This window comes from Syngnathoides biaculeatus, chromosome 19 (assembly GCF_019802595.1).
Source record: "Syngnathoides biaculeatus isolate LvHL_M chromosome 19, ASM1980259v1, whole genome shotgun sequence".
NCBI classification, from domain to species: Eukaryota; Metazoa; Chordata; class Actinopteri; order Syngnathiformes; family Syngnathidae; genus Syngnathoides; species Syngnathoides biaculeatus.
Window position 1 is genome coordinate 5,349,066 of NC_084658.1, and position 17,127 is coordinate 5,366,192.

At 42.3% G+C, this 17,127-nt stretch overlaps 1 protein-coding gene across 2 annotated transcripts; it reads left to right on the forward strand.

Annotated features, from left to right (window-relative positions):
• Positions 1-340: 340 nt before the first annotated feature.
• On the forward strand, positions 341-16,709 carry ankrd33ba (ankyrin repeat domain 33ba). 2 transcript variants are annotated; one of them, XM_061805929.1, is made up of 8 exons: positions 341-557; positions 1,068-1,140; positions 2,390-2,982; positions 11,399-11,528; positions 11,738-11,878; positions 12,829-12,970; positions 13,057-13,255; positions 15,407-16,709. In XM_061805929.1, exons 3-8 carry the CDS (start codon positions 2,578-2,580, stop codon positions 15,947-15,949), a joined length of 1,560 nt encoding a protein of 519 aa, XP_061661913.1. In that variant the 5' UTR covers positions 341-557; positions 1,068-1,140; positions 2,390-2,577; the 3' UTR covers positions 15,950-16,709. The 2 variants fall into 2 exon arrangements, with proteins under 2 accessions (XP_061661913.1, XP_061661911.1); XM_061805927.1 differs by lacking the exon at positions 1,068-1,140.
• Positions 16,710-17,127: the final 418 nt, after the last annotated feature.

Sequence of the window (17,127 nt, forward strand, 5' to 3'; positions counted from 1 at the left end):
ACATAAATGCACCATCACATCAGTAATCAGCAGACTGCAGAATCCCTCACAACCGAGTTATTTTTGTCTATAAATTGAGTACACATCAGTGATGGTCTTATTTCTTTATTCTCACATACCTTCAAAAGTTTTTTGTCATTTTAATTGATCTAAGGCACTTGGTGTTACATTTTTTAAAGTATAAAGGGCGCTGTATAAACATATTTGGTTTTCTCAACAAACATCGTTTCAGACAAAACACTGAGTGCAAATAAATTGTGGTTTCGAAGTCTTTGAATAACACTGACGTGTTGCAAACCTGATAGTTGATACCGGATAGTTCCATACATTTGTCATGATCCTGCCGCTCCAAACTGGGCTGGGTGGGTGTCCGCGGTTGCGCTGATTGGAAAGTGCACACCTGCGCCTCATGCAGCCTGATTATGCTATGGATTTATATGACCGCGATGACAACTGGCCGGCGGCAGTTCGTATGATCTTCATGTCCCATTCGTGTGCTCCGGTATCACTGATTGAACCTGTGTGTACCGACCTTCGTCCGTTCTTCGACCAACCTTGTAAGCCTGACTCCTTCGTTACTTCTGCCTGCTTTGATTGTTCTCCCGTGTACCGACTCCTGCCTGTCCGCTCATCTGCTCTCTTCGCCCGACGTCCGAACTACCGCTGCTCCACCGGACTGCCTGCTCGATCCCCTACCTCTGCATATAATAAACGTGTCTCTTCTTGAACTACCTTGCGTCTTCCGAGTTCCTGCATTTGGGTCCTACTCTCGTTTCCGATGGGACGTGACAACATTAACTTGATAAATATGAAAATTAATGTCTGGTGGTGCCTAAATTAAATAATTAGCTTAAGCAAAGCAATGTTATCAATGCCAAGTGTCTTCATTGCACAAAAGAGTGAGTGTTGGGTGGAAGTTATGGGATGTTTGTGTTTTACCAGTTCAGCATCAGTTTGTGGGTCTCCCACCATTGCCACTGTTAGTGCAAAACCCTTTTATATTTTTTCTTTGGGCAGTCTGATCCAAAATCATCTTCTCCCCCCTCCACATCCCCTCCCTTGTCCAGTATCCGACCTCAACCTCCCTCAATCTGGTTCAGCGAAGCTTGCTGCCCATGAGGCTCTCAATGAACGCATTCGGTAAGACCAGGTGATGTGGGAGAGAGGCTCTTGTGAGTAAGGGCAGCAGGGGAGGAGAAGAAGCGCTGTGTGAACTGCTGTGCTGTGAGTCATGGGAGATGGTTGTGTTGTAGGTCTTCTTCCAGATTGCACTCTCCTCATAGGGTGATTGATTTGTGGAGGGCACCCTGGAACAAATATCTTTGTCCAGCAGCACTCAAAGTAATTTTTTTGATGAATGGTGAATGCAGACAACGAGAAGAGAATAGACCAAACAGTCCTGTGAGTGTTTACGACAACACACAAAAGTACTGTACTAAGAGCTATGGAACAAAAACACATGCAAAAGGTCATGGGAAAATATGATATATATGAAACATATATACCTTTTGCAACTCAGGCGGCTCATTGGGCCACCATCCAGAGGTTCCGGATAGATGGCCAAATGGGTGCCCAAGTAGATTTTGGTGTGAACTCACAGGGGTCAGAAAAGGGAGAATGTGACAAAAACTAACTAGGAAAAGAAAAATGACTCATGGAAAAATGGTAAAAATCAAAATCGGAGTCACAAGTGGTGTAAGAAATAACTAACTAAATCTGGGCCATGTTCATAATTTGATACATTTGAATCCAAAAAAATATGTGATGGGGAAACTGTTTGGGCTTGGTAAATGACAAGGATAAGCCATTGATGAAAAGACAAAGAAGCAAAAATGATGGGGCTCATGGAGGAGGATAGATTTGGTTGGCAGGCTGAGGGCACTGGGAGGCAGAGTGGCGGCGTGCAGGGCAACACAGTGTGCTTCCTGCTGGGTCCTTTTGGAGCTCCTGGATTCTGTCAGGTGCAGGTTTGTAATTCTAGGGAGGCATGGTGAGTGTCAGAATTTCCCACAAGGATTCATTTACTGTATACAGTATTAATAATAAAACAAAAAAAATCTATAATCAATATAACATTAAAACAGGTGAACAAAAACACTGACCACTATTTTATTTGGACTAAGACCAACATTTTTGAGAAACAAAAACGCAGCACCAAATCCAAACAAAGGAACACCTGGGGAAGACGACTTTTATGGGAGATGGAGTGATGAGGCTGAGATAGGTGGGGTGGGTGGTGTTGGTGGTGGTGGTGGGGGGGTTGTCCCAGGGCCCTCTAATCGGATTAGAAAACTGCATGTCGTGTTTGTGTCTGTCCCCGCCCTATATGTCATGTTTGTGTGCACAGTATTTTCGCTTGTGTTCTACACGCTCTCATCCTCTCACACAGGATACTTGCAAGACGGCGCTCACTCAGTGTTGCGTTCATGGGCACTAACTCTTAATATTGATGGACGCACTACGAACTCACCCGAGCAACGTAACGTGAGTTTTGGGGCTGAAAAAAGTTAGACTGGAAAGAATCCCGGAAGGGACCGCTAGTCCTATGTCAGGCAGCGCTCGCTCGCTCGCGCTTCGATGGTGCTGATCACGGACGACAGGGACGGAGGAGTCGCAGCGTCGCTCCGGGTCAAGCAGCACAAAGCCGGCACGGGCGTCACGCAAGTCCACCCGACCGCATCTGAGGAGGAAGACTACGTCGGCTCATGTGAGGAGACAGAAGAGAGCGACGAGGACGACGAAGAGGATTTCCAAGAAGTTGACTTCGAGGACTTGAACGACACAAGGAGCATCGCGTCGGACGACTCCTTCTATCCGCCCGGTGATGCGTTCGCGGACTACGAGCGCTCTCCGTCCCCGCAGAGCCCGGAACCCGTGTCTTTTTTCCGGGCGTGCTGCGCCAATAACGCCGCTGTAGTCCGGATCATGATTCGGCATGGGCTAACGGAGAACGAGGTCCAGGAGAGGGACCGCAACAACAGGGTATGTGGCTCATAGAATGAAACGCCGCTCTATGTGACGCTCCAGTATTTATATGCGTACAGTTTGCTTTCAGAACCCAAAACACACACACACACCCACAAAACACCACTATCAAACATAAATACGGGGACATTAAGAACTGAATCAAGTTGAAGTTGTATACTGCATAGTAGTACCGCGTTTTGTACTTGTACTTGCATACTGTATCTTGCTGACACACAGACAAATTCACTTAAGCCACATCAGATTCTGGAGAGAATTAATTAAGCCTGGGCTTTGTGCGGAGGCTTACAGGACTATTTTCAGGCCGTGCGAAAAGGATACAGTCTGACCTCCATGTAATACTGTAGTCCAGGAGGAAAATACTGAGGGAAAACACCATCTATTTTCAAAACGTTTTTTTCCCCACCAAACTTTTCTCAACTGCTGTCACGGTGAGACTCGAAAAATAAAGATATGGTTTGTTGAAAAATACCCCCAGAAAACTCTTTGAGTATATTATATATTTAAATGCAGTTTCAAATGAGTCTGCTGTACAGCCAAAAGCATATTACATGCCATGATGTCTGCCAGCCAGAGGCTGAGCTGTACTGTGTTTGTTTACAGAGGAAACTAGTAGCTAGAGTGTAAGCACGTAACATTTCTTGTCACTTTCCTACTACTAAATGATGATGAATTGAACACCTCAGTTTGGGTTCATTTTTTTTTCTGCCAGATTTTTTTCCATCATATTTTAGTTGAACTCTACATTCCACAATATTAAATGTGGAGTTTTCTCAAGCACAAGTTTGACTTTAATTAATATTTAACTGCCATCCATTGGAACTCAATTGTATTCTGTTGGATTCAGTAACTATTATTGGGTTTGAAGAATTAAAACACTAGGAACACAATCATATTTGTCACAATGTTTCACGCTTATGATCTGTAGGCTATATGAAATGACACATACTTAATATGCTGGTTAATCTATTTCAAATAGTGAATGTCTTTGTTGAAGAGAAGCAAAAGACACTATCACTTGTCTAAGATACTATAAGTACAATTTATATAGGATAACAGGATGTGAATTGAATAATTCATGATCATGCACTGACCTCAGGTACCTCAATGTGGATTCCAAAATATATGTGGCGCTCAGCGTGTGTGTCTTGTAACAACGCATTATGTAACACAAAAAGCCAATTACATATTCACCCCTGAAATAAAGCAAACTAAAAACAAAACAGAAGGTTGAAGTGGTCGTACCACACATGACCTTAAGTCAAAATGAATCATCGCTCTAGGTATACAGCAGATGACTGTAGGCATAACGCTATTGTGAAACGAGGTTTCATTCGAAATCGTCCATGTGAATGACATTTTCTTAGATCATTAAAAGAAAAAGTAAATCTGTACTTCCAGGATAGTATTCTCAATACGGTTGTGTGTGGGTACACACCAATAGTAGCACAATGAATCAGATTGCCGCAATATAGCATGATGCACCAAGTGTTTAGTTCTTTACATTCTGTGTAATTATGCCATCACTGTGTCTTTTGGGAAAGTACAATATTATAGAGCACTAGTTTTCTGATAAAAAAAAAAACACGTGAAAACATTTTTTAGGCGTTTAGAAGGGATTAATTGCATTTGTTTTTTTTTATTTCATTAGGGAAAGATGAGGCACGGTGGGTCAGCGGGAAAGCTTTGGCATCACAGTTCTGAGGTCCCGGGTTCAATCCCAGCCCACCTGTGTGGAGTTTGCATGTTCTCCCTATGCCTGCGCGGGTTTTCTCCAGGCACTCCGGTTTCCTCCCACACCCCCAAAACATGGATTAACTGGAGACACTAAATTGCCCCTCGTGTAATTATGAGTGCGACTGTTATCTGTCTCTATGTGCCCTGCGATTGGCTGGGAAACAATTCATGGTGTACCCCGCCTCCTGCCCGTTGACAGCTGGGATAGGCTCCAGCACTCCCCATGACCCTTGTGAGGATAAACGGCTAAGAAAATGGATAGATGGATGGATGGATGGATAGGGAAAGATGATTTGAGGTGCCATTGTTTTGAGTTATGAGGATGGTCACAGAAACAATTTAACTTGTATCTCAAGGCGCATGTTCCGATTTGACCGTTGTGATGCTAATAGCGGTCTTTTAAGTTGCAATTCCAGTCCTTAACTAATCTGCTTTATGTAGAACATCACATGACCAAACCCGAACAAACAGAATTGGCAGAATTTCTGTGTTTGCTGTGGTAGTTGGAATAATGCTGACCTGATGGTTTGAAGCCAAACCTGGTTAAATTATATTCTCTTTACTAAATTTGTTTTAGGACAAAAGTTACATAGTTGTATATAAGATATTTCTATATATATTATTATATACGCAAACTGGAAGGAATTCATAACATGTGAATTGTTGATCTTTGGTAGTCCCTGAAGACATTTTATGGAAACCATAGCACATTATAGACATTTAATATTCCTACAGTTGCTTTGTACAGGTTTCCTGCCGTCAGGTTCTGACAGTTACGTGGCCCAGAAAGAAATTTGACCTGTTTTGCCAAATGTGGACGTTGTCTGGGTATAATCCCCATTCTCAATTGAAATGCATGATGTCAATTCTTTTAGCTCTGCTTTAGCACACCATGTACTCAGATTGCTATGCTGGTGTTTATTGTTTTTTTTGGGGGGGTGAGGAGTAAATGTGTAACAAAACACGTTCTGATATGGACAATATTTGACATTTTTTTTAAAAGTGCCACACCGGTGTTTACGGGGAGTCAGGACATAGTGTTCTTTTAACTCCTTATGGAAAAGACTGTATCTTTGACTCAACACACCCCCACGCTCTCTCTCTCATACACACACCAAAATATTCAGTTTAAATGAGACCACTGTTCTTGTTAGCGCCCGTTCTCCTCCTGTCAACCACATTTTCCAAAAATGGTGAGCTCAGGAGGCAAGGAAGGACTAATAGGGTATGTTGTTAGATTGTGTGTGATAAATGAAATTGCAGGACGACAAGCCCCATCGGAGCAAGCAATATGACTGTAAGTGGTCCAGCTAATGATTGGAAAAATCAAAGTCATGAACATGTGATTTGATATAGCCACAGACAGGAGTGTGAACACGTTCATTATCGACTGCAAATGGCCTCTGGTCTGATTTCTGGACTATTACATAATTTACTTTTCTCTTATATGTAAAGCTCATCTTATTTGAATTAATTTACTTGGGGAAAAAAGATTGGATGCATGAGTGAGATTCTTCAACACATTTAATAAGGAATTTGAGGTTTATCATGTTATACAGTATGTCAGTTAGTGATACATAATTATATCTCTCTTCCTGTAAAGATAAAGATAAGCTGTTCTATTTCTGGCACTGGATATACCCCAGATTATTCAGTGTGCTAATAATAATGTGATCACAAATCTTTTGCATGTCCAATACACAACATAATATAAGGACACTGATGTTCAGCAAGCACGTGCGCCTTTCCCACAAACACACACACAGTTTTTCACTAAATAAGCCACATACATTTAGCTTGCAAACAAACAAGAACAACTAACAGAACTCTAATAATCACGGGAGTGGTCACTTTTAGTTGAAAAAACACACTAGCGAGTTTACCAAGCCACCAAGAGGAAAGAAAACCCCTAATGTTTTATTTCTGCTAAAATGTAATGTCTTTTGAAAAGTAATGTTTTGAAAAGTAATGTTTACTTGAACAACATCCTTATTTTCTCCCACTCCCCTGAAGAACACTGTCATGTCAGCCAAGTCCTCCAGCGCTTTCTTGAGAACCGCCTGTATGTCAAATAAAAAACGTAAATTTCCACTTCCTCGGTTATATCTTGTCAAAGGACAATTGCAACCAGACTGTCCCAAGATGCAAGCAGTTGTTAACTGGCCCACACCCACCAACCGCAAAGAACTTCTAAGGCTGCCTCATCCGCAATTACAGTATAGTGTCAATTCCTCTCACCAGCTCTCAGTTTTCGTGGACCACAGCAGCATCCCAAGCTTTCAACCAACTTGAGACCCTTTTTTCCAGTGCTACCACCCTACAACACTCAGATCCCTCCCTCCAGTTTGTGGTGGAGGCGCTTTTATCTTGCAGTGAGACCCCTCTTCCCCAAAAGTTCATCCCTTTGCTGTCTTTCCCCGTTGTCTATTCCCTGCTAAATGGAACTAGGGCATTGGCAACCTAGAGCTGCTGGCCATAATCTGGGCACTGGAGTACTGGATGCACTGGCTGGAAGGACTAATTTACCTTTTATCAACTGGACTGATCACAAGAACCTTGCCTACCTCCGTCCTGCCAAATGCCATAAAGTCAATAACCTCGCTGGGTCTTCTTCTTGACCCGATTTAATTTCAGACTGTCTTTCTGTCCTGGATCCCGTAACAGCAGATGTGCATGTACTCACTCCCCTCCAGCCCTGATGCACCAGAACCTTCCTTCTCCTTATCCTTTTCTTGTGTTTCATTGGAAGATAGCCACTTTGAAAATTGGACAGGTGGTTAAAGAGGCTCAAAAGACTCATCTGGATCCAAAGACCGGGCCACCGCACTAACTGTTCGTACCTGAGTTTGCATGATCTGATGTCTTTCACCTGTCCTCCTAACATCACCCCACCATCAATTTCATCCAGTAACACTTCTTGTGGCCCAGCCTAGTTAAAGACACGTGGGAGTTTGTCAGAGCCTGCTCCGTCTATACATAAGGAAAGACTTCACACATGCCCCGGCTGCTTTGATGCATCTCTTACCTATTCTGAGCCACCATTAGTCCCAAATTGCCTTGGACTTTGTTACCAGTATACCCCCCCTGAAGGTAACTCTATAATTTTTGTATTATGAATCCTTTCCCCCCAATATGTCCATTACTTACAACTCGGAAATCTACTCTCGCCTCTACGCCTTTGAAACTGCTAACCTCCATGTTCAATAGTCTTCAAACTTCACAGGATTGACATTGACAGGGAACTGAGGTCCTCACTTCTCCTCCCTTGTCAGGAAAGAGTTCTGTAAAGTGGTCGCCGCAGTTTGCCAGTTTGTCTTTGGTATAGCGTCCAAAGACAGACATCCAGACAGAGCAGGCAAATCAGTCACTAGAATTGGCACCTTCACTGCGTTACCACATGCAACCCCATCTCCTGGAACTCATTCCTCCCATGAATTGAGTCCAAACTCTACTACCTCACCAGCTCCGCTACTGGTATGTCTCCATTCATAGCCTGTTACGGTTTCCACCCTCCAGGAGAAGGTGGTGGTGGTTCCTGTGGCAAGGGATCACTTTGAGAGGATCCAGACCATTCGGAAAGACATTTGGGTAGTCTTAACCCAGTCCGCAGAGCGAAACAAACGGCTCACGAACATTCGGCTCTCTCCTACGACTGAGTATGAGGTGGGTCTGTCTGTTTGACTTTTCTTCCGTGACCTCCCACTCCAGACTGCTGAGACATCTGCTGTGAGGAGGTTACTGTCATGAGCTGTGTTCTGCAGTTATTTTGTTGGACCTTGGGTGGCACTTTGCACACATCTCTCTCTCTCTCTCCTCTCTCTCTCTCTCTCTCTCTCTCTCTCTCTCTCTCTTCCCAGTAATCAGGATCATTTTGTCCAGACACCTGTAATTAATCAGCCTTCACCATCCCCTGTATAAAAGCCCATCAGGTCCAGGAAACCCTTGCTACAGTATTGACATTCTCCCATGGGACACTGGCTCTCTAACCAACACATAAGCTATGCCAGTCCTTACTATCCTTTTGACCTTCATGATTTTCTTTGTCCACAGTCCTCCTTTTGTGTCCCCAACCGTGTTGACCTCTTCCATTACACCACCAAGCCATCCACCTCCTCACGCCATTGCCTGCCCCACATTCCCTGTCTCGACAACCTGCCAGTAACCCTCAAGGATCCATCACCATGTGTTCTTCAATAAACTTTTCACCATAAAACTCTCAGCCTCCACTTGCTTCTGTGTCCTGTTAAAATTGGATTGTGACACAGTGTACTCAAAGAAAGCACGGGCAGGTTTTTTTTTTTTTTTTTTAAAAAGCTGTACATTTGTATTCTTTATCTTCTGCTTTTTCATTTGGCTTGTCCCGTTCGGGGTCACCAGTGCGTGTCATCTTTATCGTACAATACTAAATCAAATACACACAACCACACTCCTGTAACCTTTCACATAGTGGTCTGAACATCAATATGAAAGCAAGTTGGACTGCATTAACGTCACAGACACAATTTGATAATAGCAAGGTTACATGAGGTCAGTGGGAATCCAGAGAATGGGAACACATGAGATTGAAAATCAGTGAGGACATACAGAACACCCATCAGCGTAAAATAATGAAAGTCTTCAAATTGCTTTTAACTTCAGTCTTTTTGTTTGGCCTCTGTGAAAAATACAATCTTTCACTGTTTCAGTTTCAGGAGATTTCTTGTTAAGACTGCATTTAAAATCACTGTGAAGGTATATATGGTATATGAAAATAGCTTGCAGAGTAAATGCATAGCATGCGTGAGTGACAGGTCTACGTGTTCGGCCCAACAGACCTACGTGGATGACCAGAGCCATGCAGTTAAAGTGAACTTTTTCTCCACACAATCCACCAATTATTCCAACAAACATTCCCCCTTTGTCTCCTCGAGGCTCTCAGGCCTGACAACACTAATGCGATTACGTGCACTTGGCTTACAGCCTGGCTTGTTTTAATAGTTAAGTTGTTTGCTTTACATCATGTCCGTTACACATGGGCTATAAATTCCATTTTAAGTAGCTTGCACTATGGGAAATACAAAAAATGTTACTGCATTGATGATTTCATTTTCCAAATATAGACACTACATAGAATTGGATGTTTTCTCAGAGTTAATTTTCATTTTAGTTTTAAAGAAATAATTTAGGAATACAAAGCAGTTATTCACATATTAAACATCAACATGATACGATCATGGCCAGAAGATAAGAAGATAACTAAAATACAACAAGGATACCAACAAATCTAAAAGAAAACAATTAATACAAGTACTCATTGGCCTACCAGTATCATAGAACCCTGAAGTTGTTGCCATGGAAAAACAGTTGAGTACTTTTTTCAATGATAATGCAGTAATATGATATTAAGGTTAGAACTTAATAAAGTTTCTTTAAATGCTTAAAAAATTTACAATTTACATCAACACTCTTCTTGCTGTGCTGTGTGCAAACAAGGCTTGAGGCCAAACCAGGATTTAAGAATAAATATAGTGCTTCTGTTTCAATTTGAAGGATGAGGGTGGCCAAGTTAATTTCAATTTTGCTAGATTGGACACCACCATCCTAATTTGACTGAAGCTCTGAGTGGAGTATACAGTGCACCTTGAAATAGACATGGGGGGTGGAGGGACTCCACAAACACACACACACACACACACACACACACACACACACACACACACACACACACACACACAGAACAGCACAGTACATTGAAAAAAGCTCAATGGTGCGTTGATGTATGTGACGTGTGTAAATGTTTACTACATCAAAATGGTAGTAAATCAGCTTCATAATTCCTGTATTTAATACAAGCATTTCCTTGCGAACTAGGGATAATTGCTCCGATTGATGAACAATGCTGCACTTTGCAAATTTGGATTTGTTCAATTGAAGTTCTGTCACAGTTGGGAATTAGAATTCACAAAGTGAGAGTATTTCTGCTCATCTTGAATGGAACGAGACTGGAACAAAAGAAATAAAAGGGAGCATCTAAAGAACTATTTACACCACGTGAGGATAAGTGGCGCAGAAAATGGATAGATGTATTATAAGGTATACAGTAAAATATTCACTGTTATAGTGGAAATTCAATAAGTTATTGCATTTTAAAACGTACAGTAATCATTACAGTAGAGATGCATAGAAACATGAATTGTAGTTATTGTATTACTGTAAAAGACAAATATATGGTTTTACAGAACAGACTTAAAAATGTGATTGGATGAAAAGTCAACTAAGAAATACATTTCCACTCCCCCATCATCAAACTTGTTTGTGTTGGTTGGTTGTTTTTGCAACTGCCGGAAAAGTACCCAATTTTTACTTTCAGTTGAGTTTTCCTGGGTCATCACGATGGCAAACACAACTTTCCGCGCTCACACAGAGCGACATTCACACATTACGCACACAAACACCAACTCTTTTTCTGGAAGCCAACATCACACTGCTACTCTTGCTTACCTTTCCGCTGAGTTCAACATGTCTCGTTTTGCAGTGAAAACGTCATAATAATTCACAAAGACCCATGCCACGTGTTGCTGATATGCAAAGGTTTTGCTTTTTTCAGGATGCAATAAGACATCACTTGTGCCCCCTCTTGTACGACAAATATTTGCGCATTTCTCTCATTAAACACCTTCACTCTTTGTCATTTCAGACTGGGCTGCTGGTTGCTTGTTACCAAGGTTATGTTGACGTTGTCATAGCGCTGTCTCAGTGTCCGTATCTGGATGCTAACTGGCAGGACAGTGAGGGGAACACAGCCCTCATTACTGCGGCACAGGCAGGTCAGTCGCTCGCTCACACACATACACACACTCTCATGCACACGCACGCGTGTACACTCACGCACACATTTATGCACTCACACAGCCAAGCACTATTGCACAAATTCATTCTCACACACACATAGGCCCGTTGACCAAGCAGTGCATAAAAATGTCTCCAGTCACATGTGAATAATGGATTGTTATCTTTGTGCATGTGATTTCTGTAGGTCACATTACAATCACCAACTACCTGCTCAACTACTACTCAGGATTGGACATCGAAAGGAGAAATTGTCATGGCTTCACTGCTCTCATGAAGGCTGCCATGCAGGGCCGCGTCGAATGTGTGCGCTCGCTCATGATGGCGGGTGAGGGCATGTCTGTACGTCAAGTTATGGAACACAATCGACTTTAACTTGGGAATCAAGGAACTCCAACATTTATTTATTTTAGCTGGAATGTTAGAAAACAAAAAAAGTAACAAACATAAAACACTTCTGTCACTAAACTTAAAAACAGTGGTCAGTACAATTGAAGGCGATGCAAATGTTCAGTCCGAGGTTCCACCCATCCATCCATTTTCTGAGCCGCTTCTGACAAAGGTTGCGGGAGTGCTGGTGCTTCTCCCAGCTATCTTCTGGCAGGGATACGGGGTACACCCTGAACTGAATGCCAGCCAATAGGAGGCCACATAGTTCATTCATACTAAAGTCACATCAGTGTCTTTATGGACCTTGGTTTGTGCATTGGTGTACAATCATATTGGAACAGGAAGGGGGCATCCCTCAAATGTTCCAACAAAGTTGGGAGCAATGAGTTGTTTAAAACCCATGCTGAATCCTTCATTTCATTTCACTATAACTAAGGAGCCAACATTTTGGACAATTCCATGCACCGTAATTTGTGGGAACATATCCTCCATTTCTAACCTGGCTATGTAACAGTGCAATAAACCAAGATCCATAAAGACATGGATGAGAGAGTTTGATGCAGATAAACTTGACTGGCATTAACAAAGTCCTGACATCAACAGAACAAAACACATTTGAGATGAACTAGAGCAGCGACTAAGAGCTAGGACTTCACATCCAACGTCACTGTGTAACCTCACAAACACCCTTCAACTACTAGTCCATCTGGTAAAAAAAATCCTTACAAACACACTCCTTGAGGAAAGTCTTTTCAGAAGAATTAAAGCTGTCATAAAGGTAAAGGGCGGACCAACATCATATTAAACCCTATTGATTAAGTAGAGGATGTCACTTCAGATGATGTATTGCAGTGCCCCACTTTAAATGACACCATCTGTTCCTTTCAGGAGCGACTCTAAATGCACGAGATTGTGGCCGCCAAATGACCGCCAGGGAGTGGGCCTTGTTCACTGGGCGCTACGAAACTGCCTGGGTGATGGCCCGACTAATGGAACGCTCGACTCCGAAACAAATCTGTGATGGATACAGGTAAAAATCTCAAGACTCCTTCTTGGTCCTGTACAGTGATTGAGTTAAAGAGCAACTGCAACATTACACCCATGCTGCTTTCGTAGTCTAGAATGGCCTCCGCTAGCATCCATGGTGGCCAAATCCAAAGAGCCACGGAGCTGTCTGAAGCGCTTGACTGACACAATGCGCGACATCTTCAACATTGCCAATGTCACCAACCCCGAAGACACCGGCGTCATCGACCACCTGGTGTCTGTGACGACAGCCATCAGGAGCCCATTCATTGCTGTGACCTGTCATACGGTTAGTGGCAATAAAGTGAAAATAAAAAATTCCTTCAAACATTTCGGATGGACCAATTTTGTAAAAAGGATGGGAGATTCCTCAGCCAAATTACATTTATTTTGGAGACTTGGAAAACTTGTTCAAACGTCTCCCTCAGGAAGTCCTGTGGAGGATGCTCCAGTTGTATGGGGTACCGGACCCCCTTATAATGACTGTTTGGTCCCAGTCTGACTAATTTCAGAGTTTTATCAGAGTCAGAGTACTCCCCATTGCCAGCAGTAAGTTGAATATGTTTCTTTTGAGAGTTGGAGTCCATCAAGAGTACCCTTTGTTACCAATTCCGTCCATTGCCTTCATGGACAGAAGTTCGAGATGCTGCCAAGGCATTGAGGGGGTTTGGTCTGGTGAGAATACTGTAGCATTACATCTTTGGTTTTTGCAGATGTTGTGATTCTGATGTCTTAATTAATCTGTAATCTTCAACTCTCGCTGGAGCGGTTTGCAAATGAGTGTGAAGCGGCTCAGGTGAAAATCAGCACCTCCAAATCTATGACAATGGTCTTCAGTTACAACAGGGTGGAATTCCCTCTCTGGGTTGAGGAGGAGCTCATGCCCCAATTGGAGGTGTTTAAGTATCTCGCGGCCTTTTCACGAGTGAGGGAAGGAAAGAGCAGGAGAGCGACAGGGGGATTGATGCCTTTCCATTGATCAAGACTCTGTACTGGTCTGTTGTGGTTAAGAAGGAGATGAGGCAAAATTGCAAAGTTTAAATTTACTGATTGATCTATGTTGCTACCCTCATTTAAAATCACCACAGTACAGTACAGTAGCATTCAAAATAATAGCAGTCCAATTCATGATATGCAATATCACCCCAATGTCATGGAGTGACCAGCCCGATCCCCAAACCTTAGTCCAATCCAGAATTTGTGGGATGAAATCAAAAATGCTGTTTCTGAAGCAAAACCAAGAAATGTAAATGAATTGTGGAATACAATATTGTTAAGGAGTCTTGGAGTGGAATAACAGATGAAAGGTGCCACAAGTTGGTCGACTCTATGCCACACATGTGAAACAGTTATTAAAAAAAAACGTGGTCATACACAGTCACTCACATTTGAAAAATGTACAGGTGTGGTCAGTAATGCCAACAGATATAAAGTTGCGGGTGTGATTAGGGATGGAATCTCAAGACCTCAAAATAACTTACTGAGTTGTTTTACCCGAGTGTGTAGTTGTTACCTAATACCATAATCATAATTTATTGACACTGCACAGACTGTGACAGACATTTTTAAAGAGGTAAATAGACATTCAATATCAAAAGTAAATATAGACCATAAGCATTTAGATATATGGACAGACTCGTCTGACGTTAGAACTTAGATCAAGTCAAAGTAAATCATAATCTCATACTGATTCTACTTAGATACTGAAACATTACCTGTGTTATATCCAGAAATGTTTTCAGTGTAACTGAATTTCCTTTGACATGGCTCATGATGTTGATGTCTTTCGACGTAAATGGGCTCGGAGTATGTGAAAAAGCTCTGAACATGTGCTTTTGCCATAACTTCCAAACGTAGTCAGTACGGTTAACTTGCATTTCCGGTTTTCCTGGTGAATACTGATTGTTTAGGATCTGGCTTGTTTTGTTACTAACGTATCATGAATGCTGGATCTTGTTGGTTTTCTGAGAATCTACTGCATCTACTGGTAACTTGTTGGACATGTAGCAATAATAAATACTGTATACTGACAATGTGGATTAATGTGGTTAGCCACAGTGGACTCCTATTGTTTTCAACACTACTGTAACTGCAATTTGTCAAAATACTGTGCTAAAACGAGAAGCCCCGCCCGTGTTGGATGTGGGTGCTTTTGTGCTTTTCCACTCTCGTGACTTTTTTTTTTTGCCTTTGTGCCAACGAACTGTGTTGGATTGCGCTGGGGAGCTTCATTTATTATAAGGGTGGTGGTTTGTCACAATCTTGAGGAATTTTAGTGCCATATAATGATGTTGAAGTGAGTTGAGGGGCTTTCTTTGGACAAAAGCAATGCATCATATAGGCATTATAAACCTTTGAGGTGGAGCAATTATTTGCTGATCTTTGCTTGCCTTAGGATCTTATGCAAACCAGATTAATGACAATCAACCTTGCATTTTAGGTGTGCCCTAACAGCCCCCCAAGTGTGGGCAAACGCCGCTACGCAGTTCCCGAAATCCTCCACCATCAGCGTGCCAAAGAAATCACCGCCATCAATCTGGACAGTGTGGACACCAACCTTAAGCTATTCCAGAACTCGCAGGTCACTCTGGTGCCCAAACCCTCACCCGACCGGCGGGCCAGCCTTCAAACACACAGAATGGCGCCCCGAGTCAGGAGCACCAGCCTAGGAATGTTGTCTTGTAACGAGACGGAGCTACGAAGGACCAGCCTGTTGCCTCTCCATACGATACTCAGGAGGAGCAGCATCAGACCGGGATTCAGCATCCCCAAGGTGAGGGTGTCCAAGGCCCCCACACCCACTTATGAGCCTGAAAAGATCCACAGGAAGAGCAGTGCCAAAGATGGAGGCAGGCAACTGCTTCAGATCCCAAAGTGGAGATATAAGGAGCTCAAAGAGGAGAGGAGGAAAGCCGAGGAGGCTGAAAGGAGGAGGCTCGAGGCATCAACCAAGTCACACCTCACTGTCGGGATGAGGGAGTAGTCTTTTTTTTTTTTTTTTTTTTTTAGCACACACACAAAAGTTAGACATTATTTGACTCAGGGTGACAAGACTTACCAGCAGTATTCCTCAAACTCTTTTTGTGTGTATGATTAAATGAACTTGGAGCAGATGCAAAGACGTCGCCAGCTTTCAATGTTCTCAGTATCTTTTGCGAAGTCTCATATGGACTACCCAGGGTTTTTGATACTTGAAAGTGTTTTTAGCTTTAAGTTGTTTTTTATTTATTGTTCTTAAAAGCGAGGGCATGGTGATCAACTAATTAGCACGTCTGCCTCAAAGTTCTGAGGACCGGGGTTCAAATCCCGGCCCTGCCCGCGTGTGGAGTTTGCATGTTTCTCCCCGTGACTGTGTGAGTTTTCTCTGAGTACTCCAGTTTGCTCTTAGATCCAAAAAAACACACATCGTATGTTGAGCGAAGACTAAATTGCCCGTAGGTGTGACTGAGAGTACTAATATTTGTTTTTATTATATGTCTCTCGCCCCAAAATACCTGGGATAGGCTCCAGGATGAAGCCGGGATGAATGAATGAATGTTCTTCGCAGCCCTACTGGCCCGACCGATACAATTTTTCAATTTTTCACACTGTATCGGAAAGGTGGGAAAACATTAATAAGGTGTTTTGAAGCATAACAAAAACAGTCATGTGGAAATCTAATCACATCACTTTTTCACGAGACTATTCTCCAGCAATACACTACCTACTGGTGTCAAATATTGTTGCAAATAAATTGCACATAAACTGCGATGAAAATACTATATTTTATAATAAAAAGAATTTTGTCTATTATTTTGAATCTGTTATTCTTTTAAAGAAAGTCGATACATTTCTTCCCCTTTACAGTACAGTGAACCGCCAATTTAGCATTAACAAATTTGCCTAATCATACTTTTTTTTTTAAATGTACACTGCGTTATTTGTTTAAAAAAAAACAACTCACCGACATGCTGTTTCTGTGCACAGGCCAACAGTGGCATCTTGATGCCAACCAGGGAAACAGTTTGAAGAGAATTGAGGAGATTGTTTTAGACAAAAGTATGTGTAGTCCTTTTCCGACACCTTGTGCCATCTATATGTCTATATATATGAAATTACAATCCGTTACAGATTATTGATACATTAGACATAAATTCTATTTGATAACATTTATTTGACCAG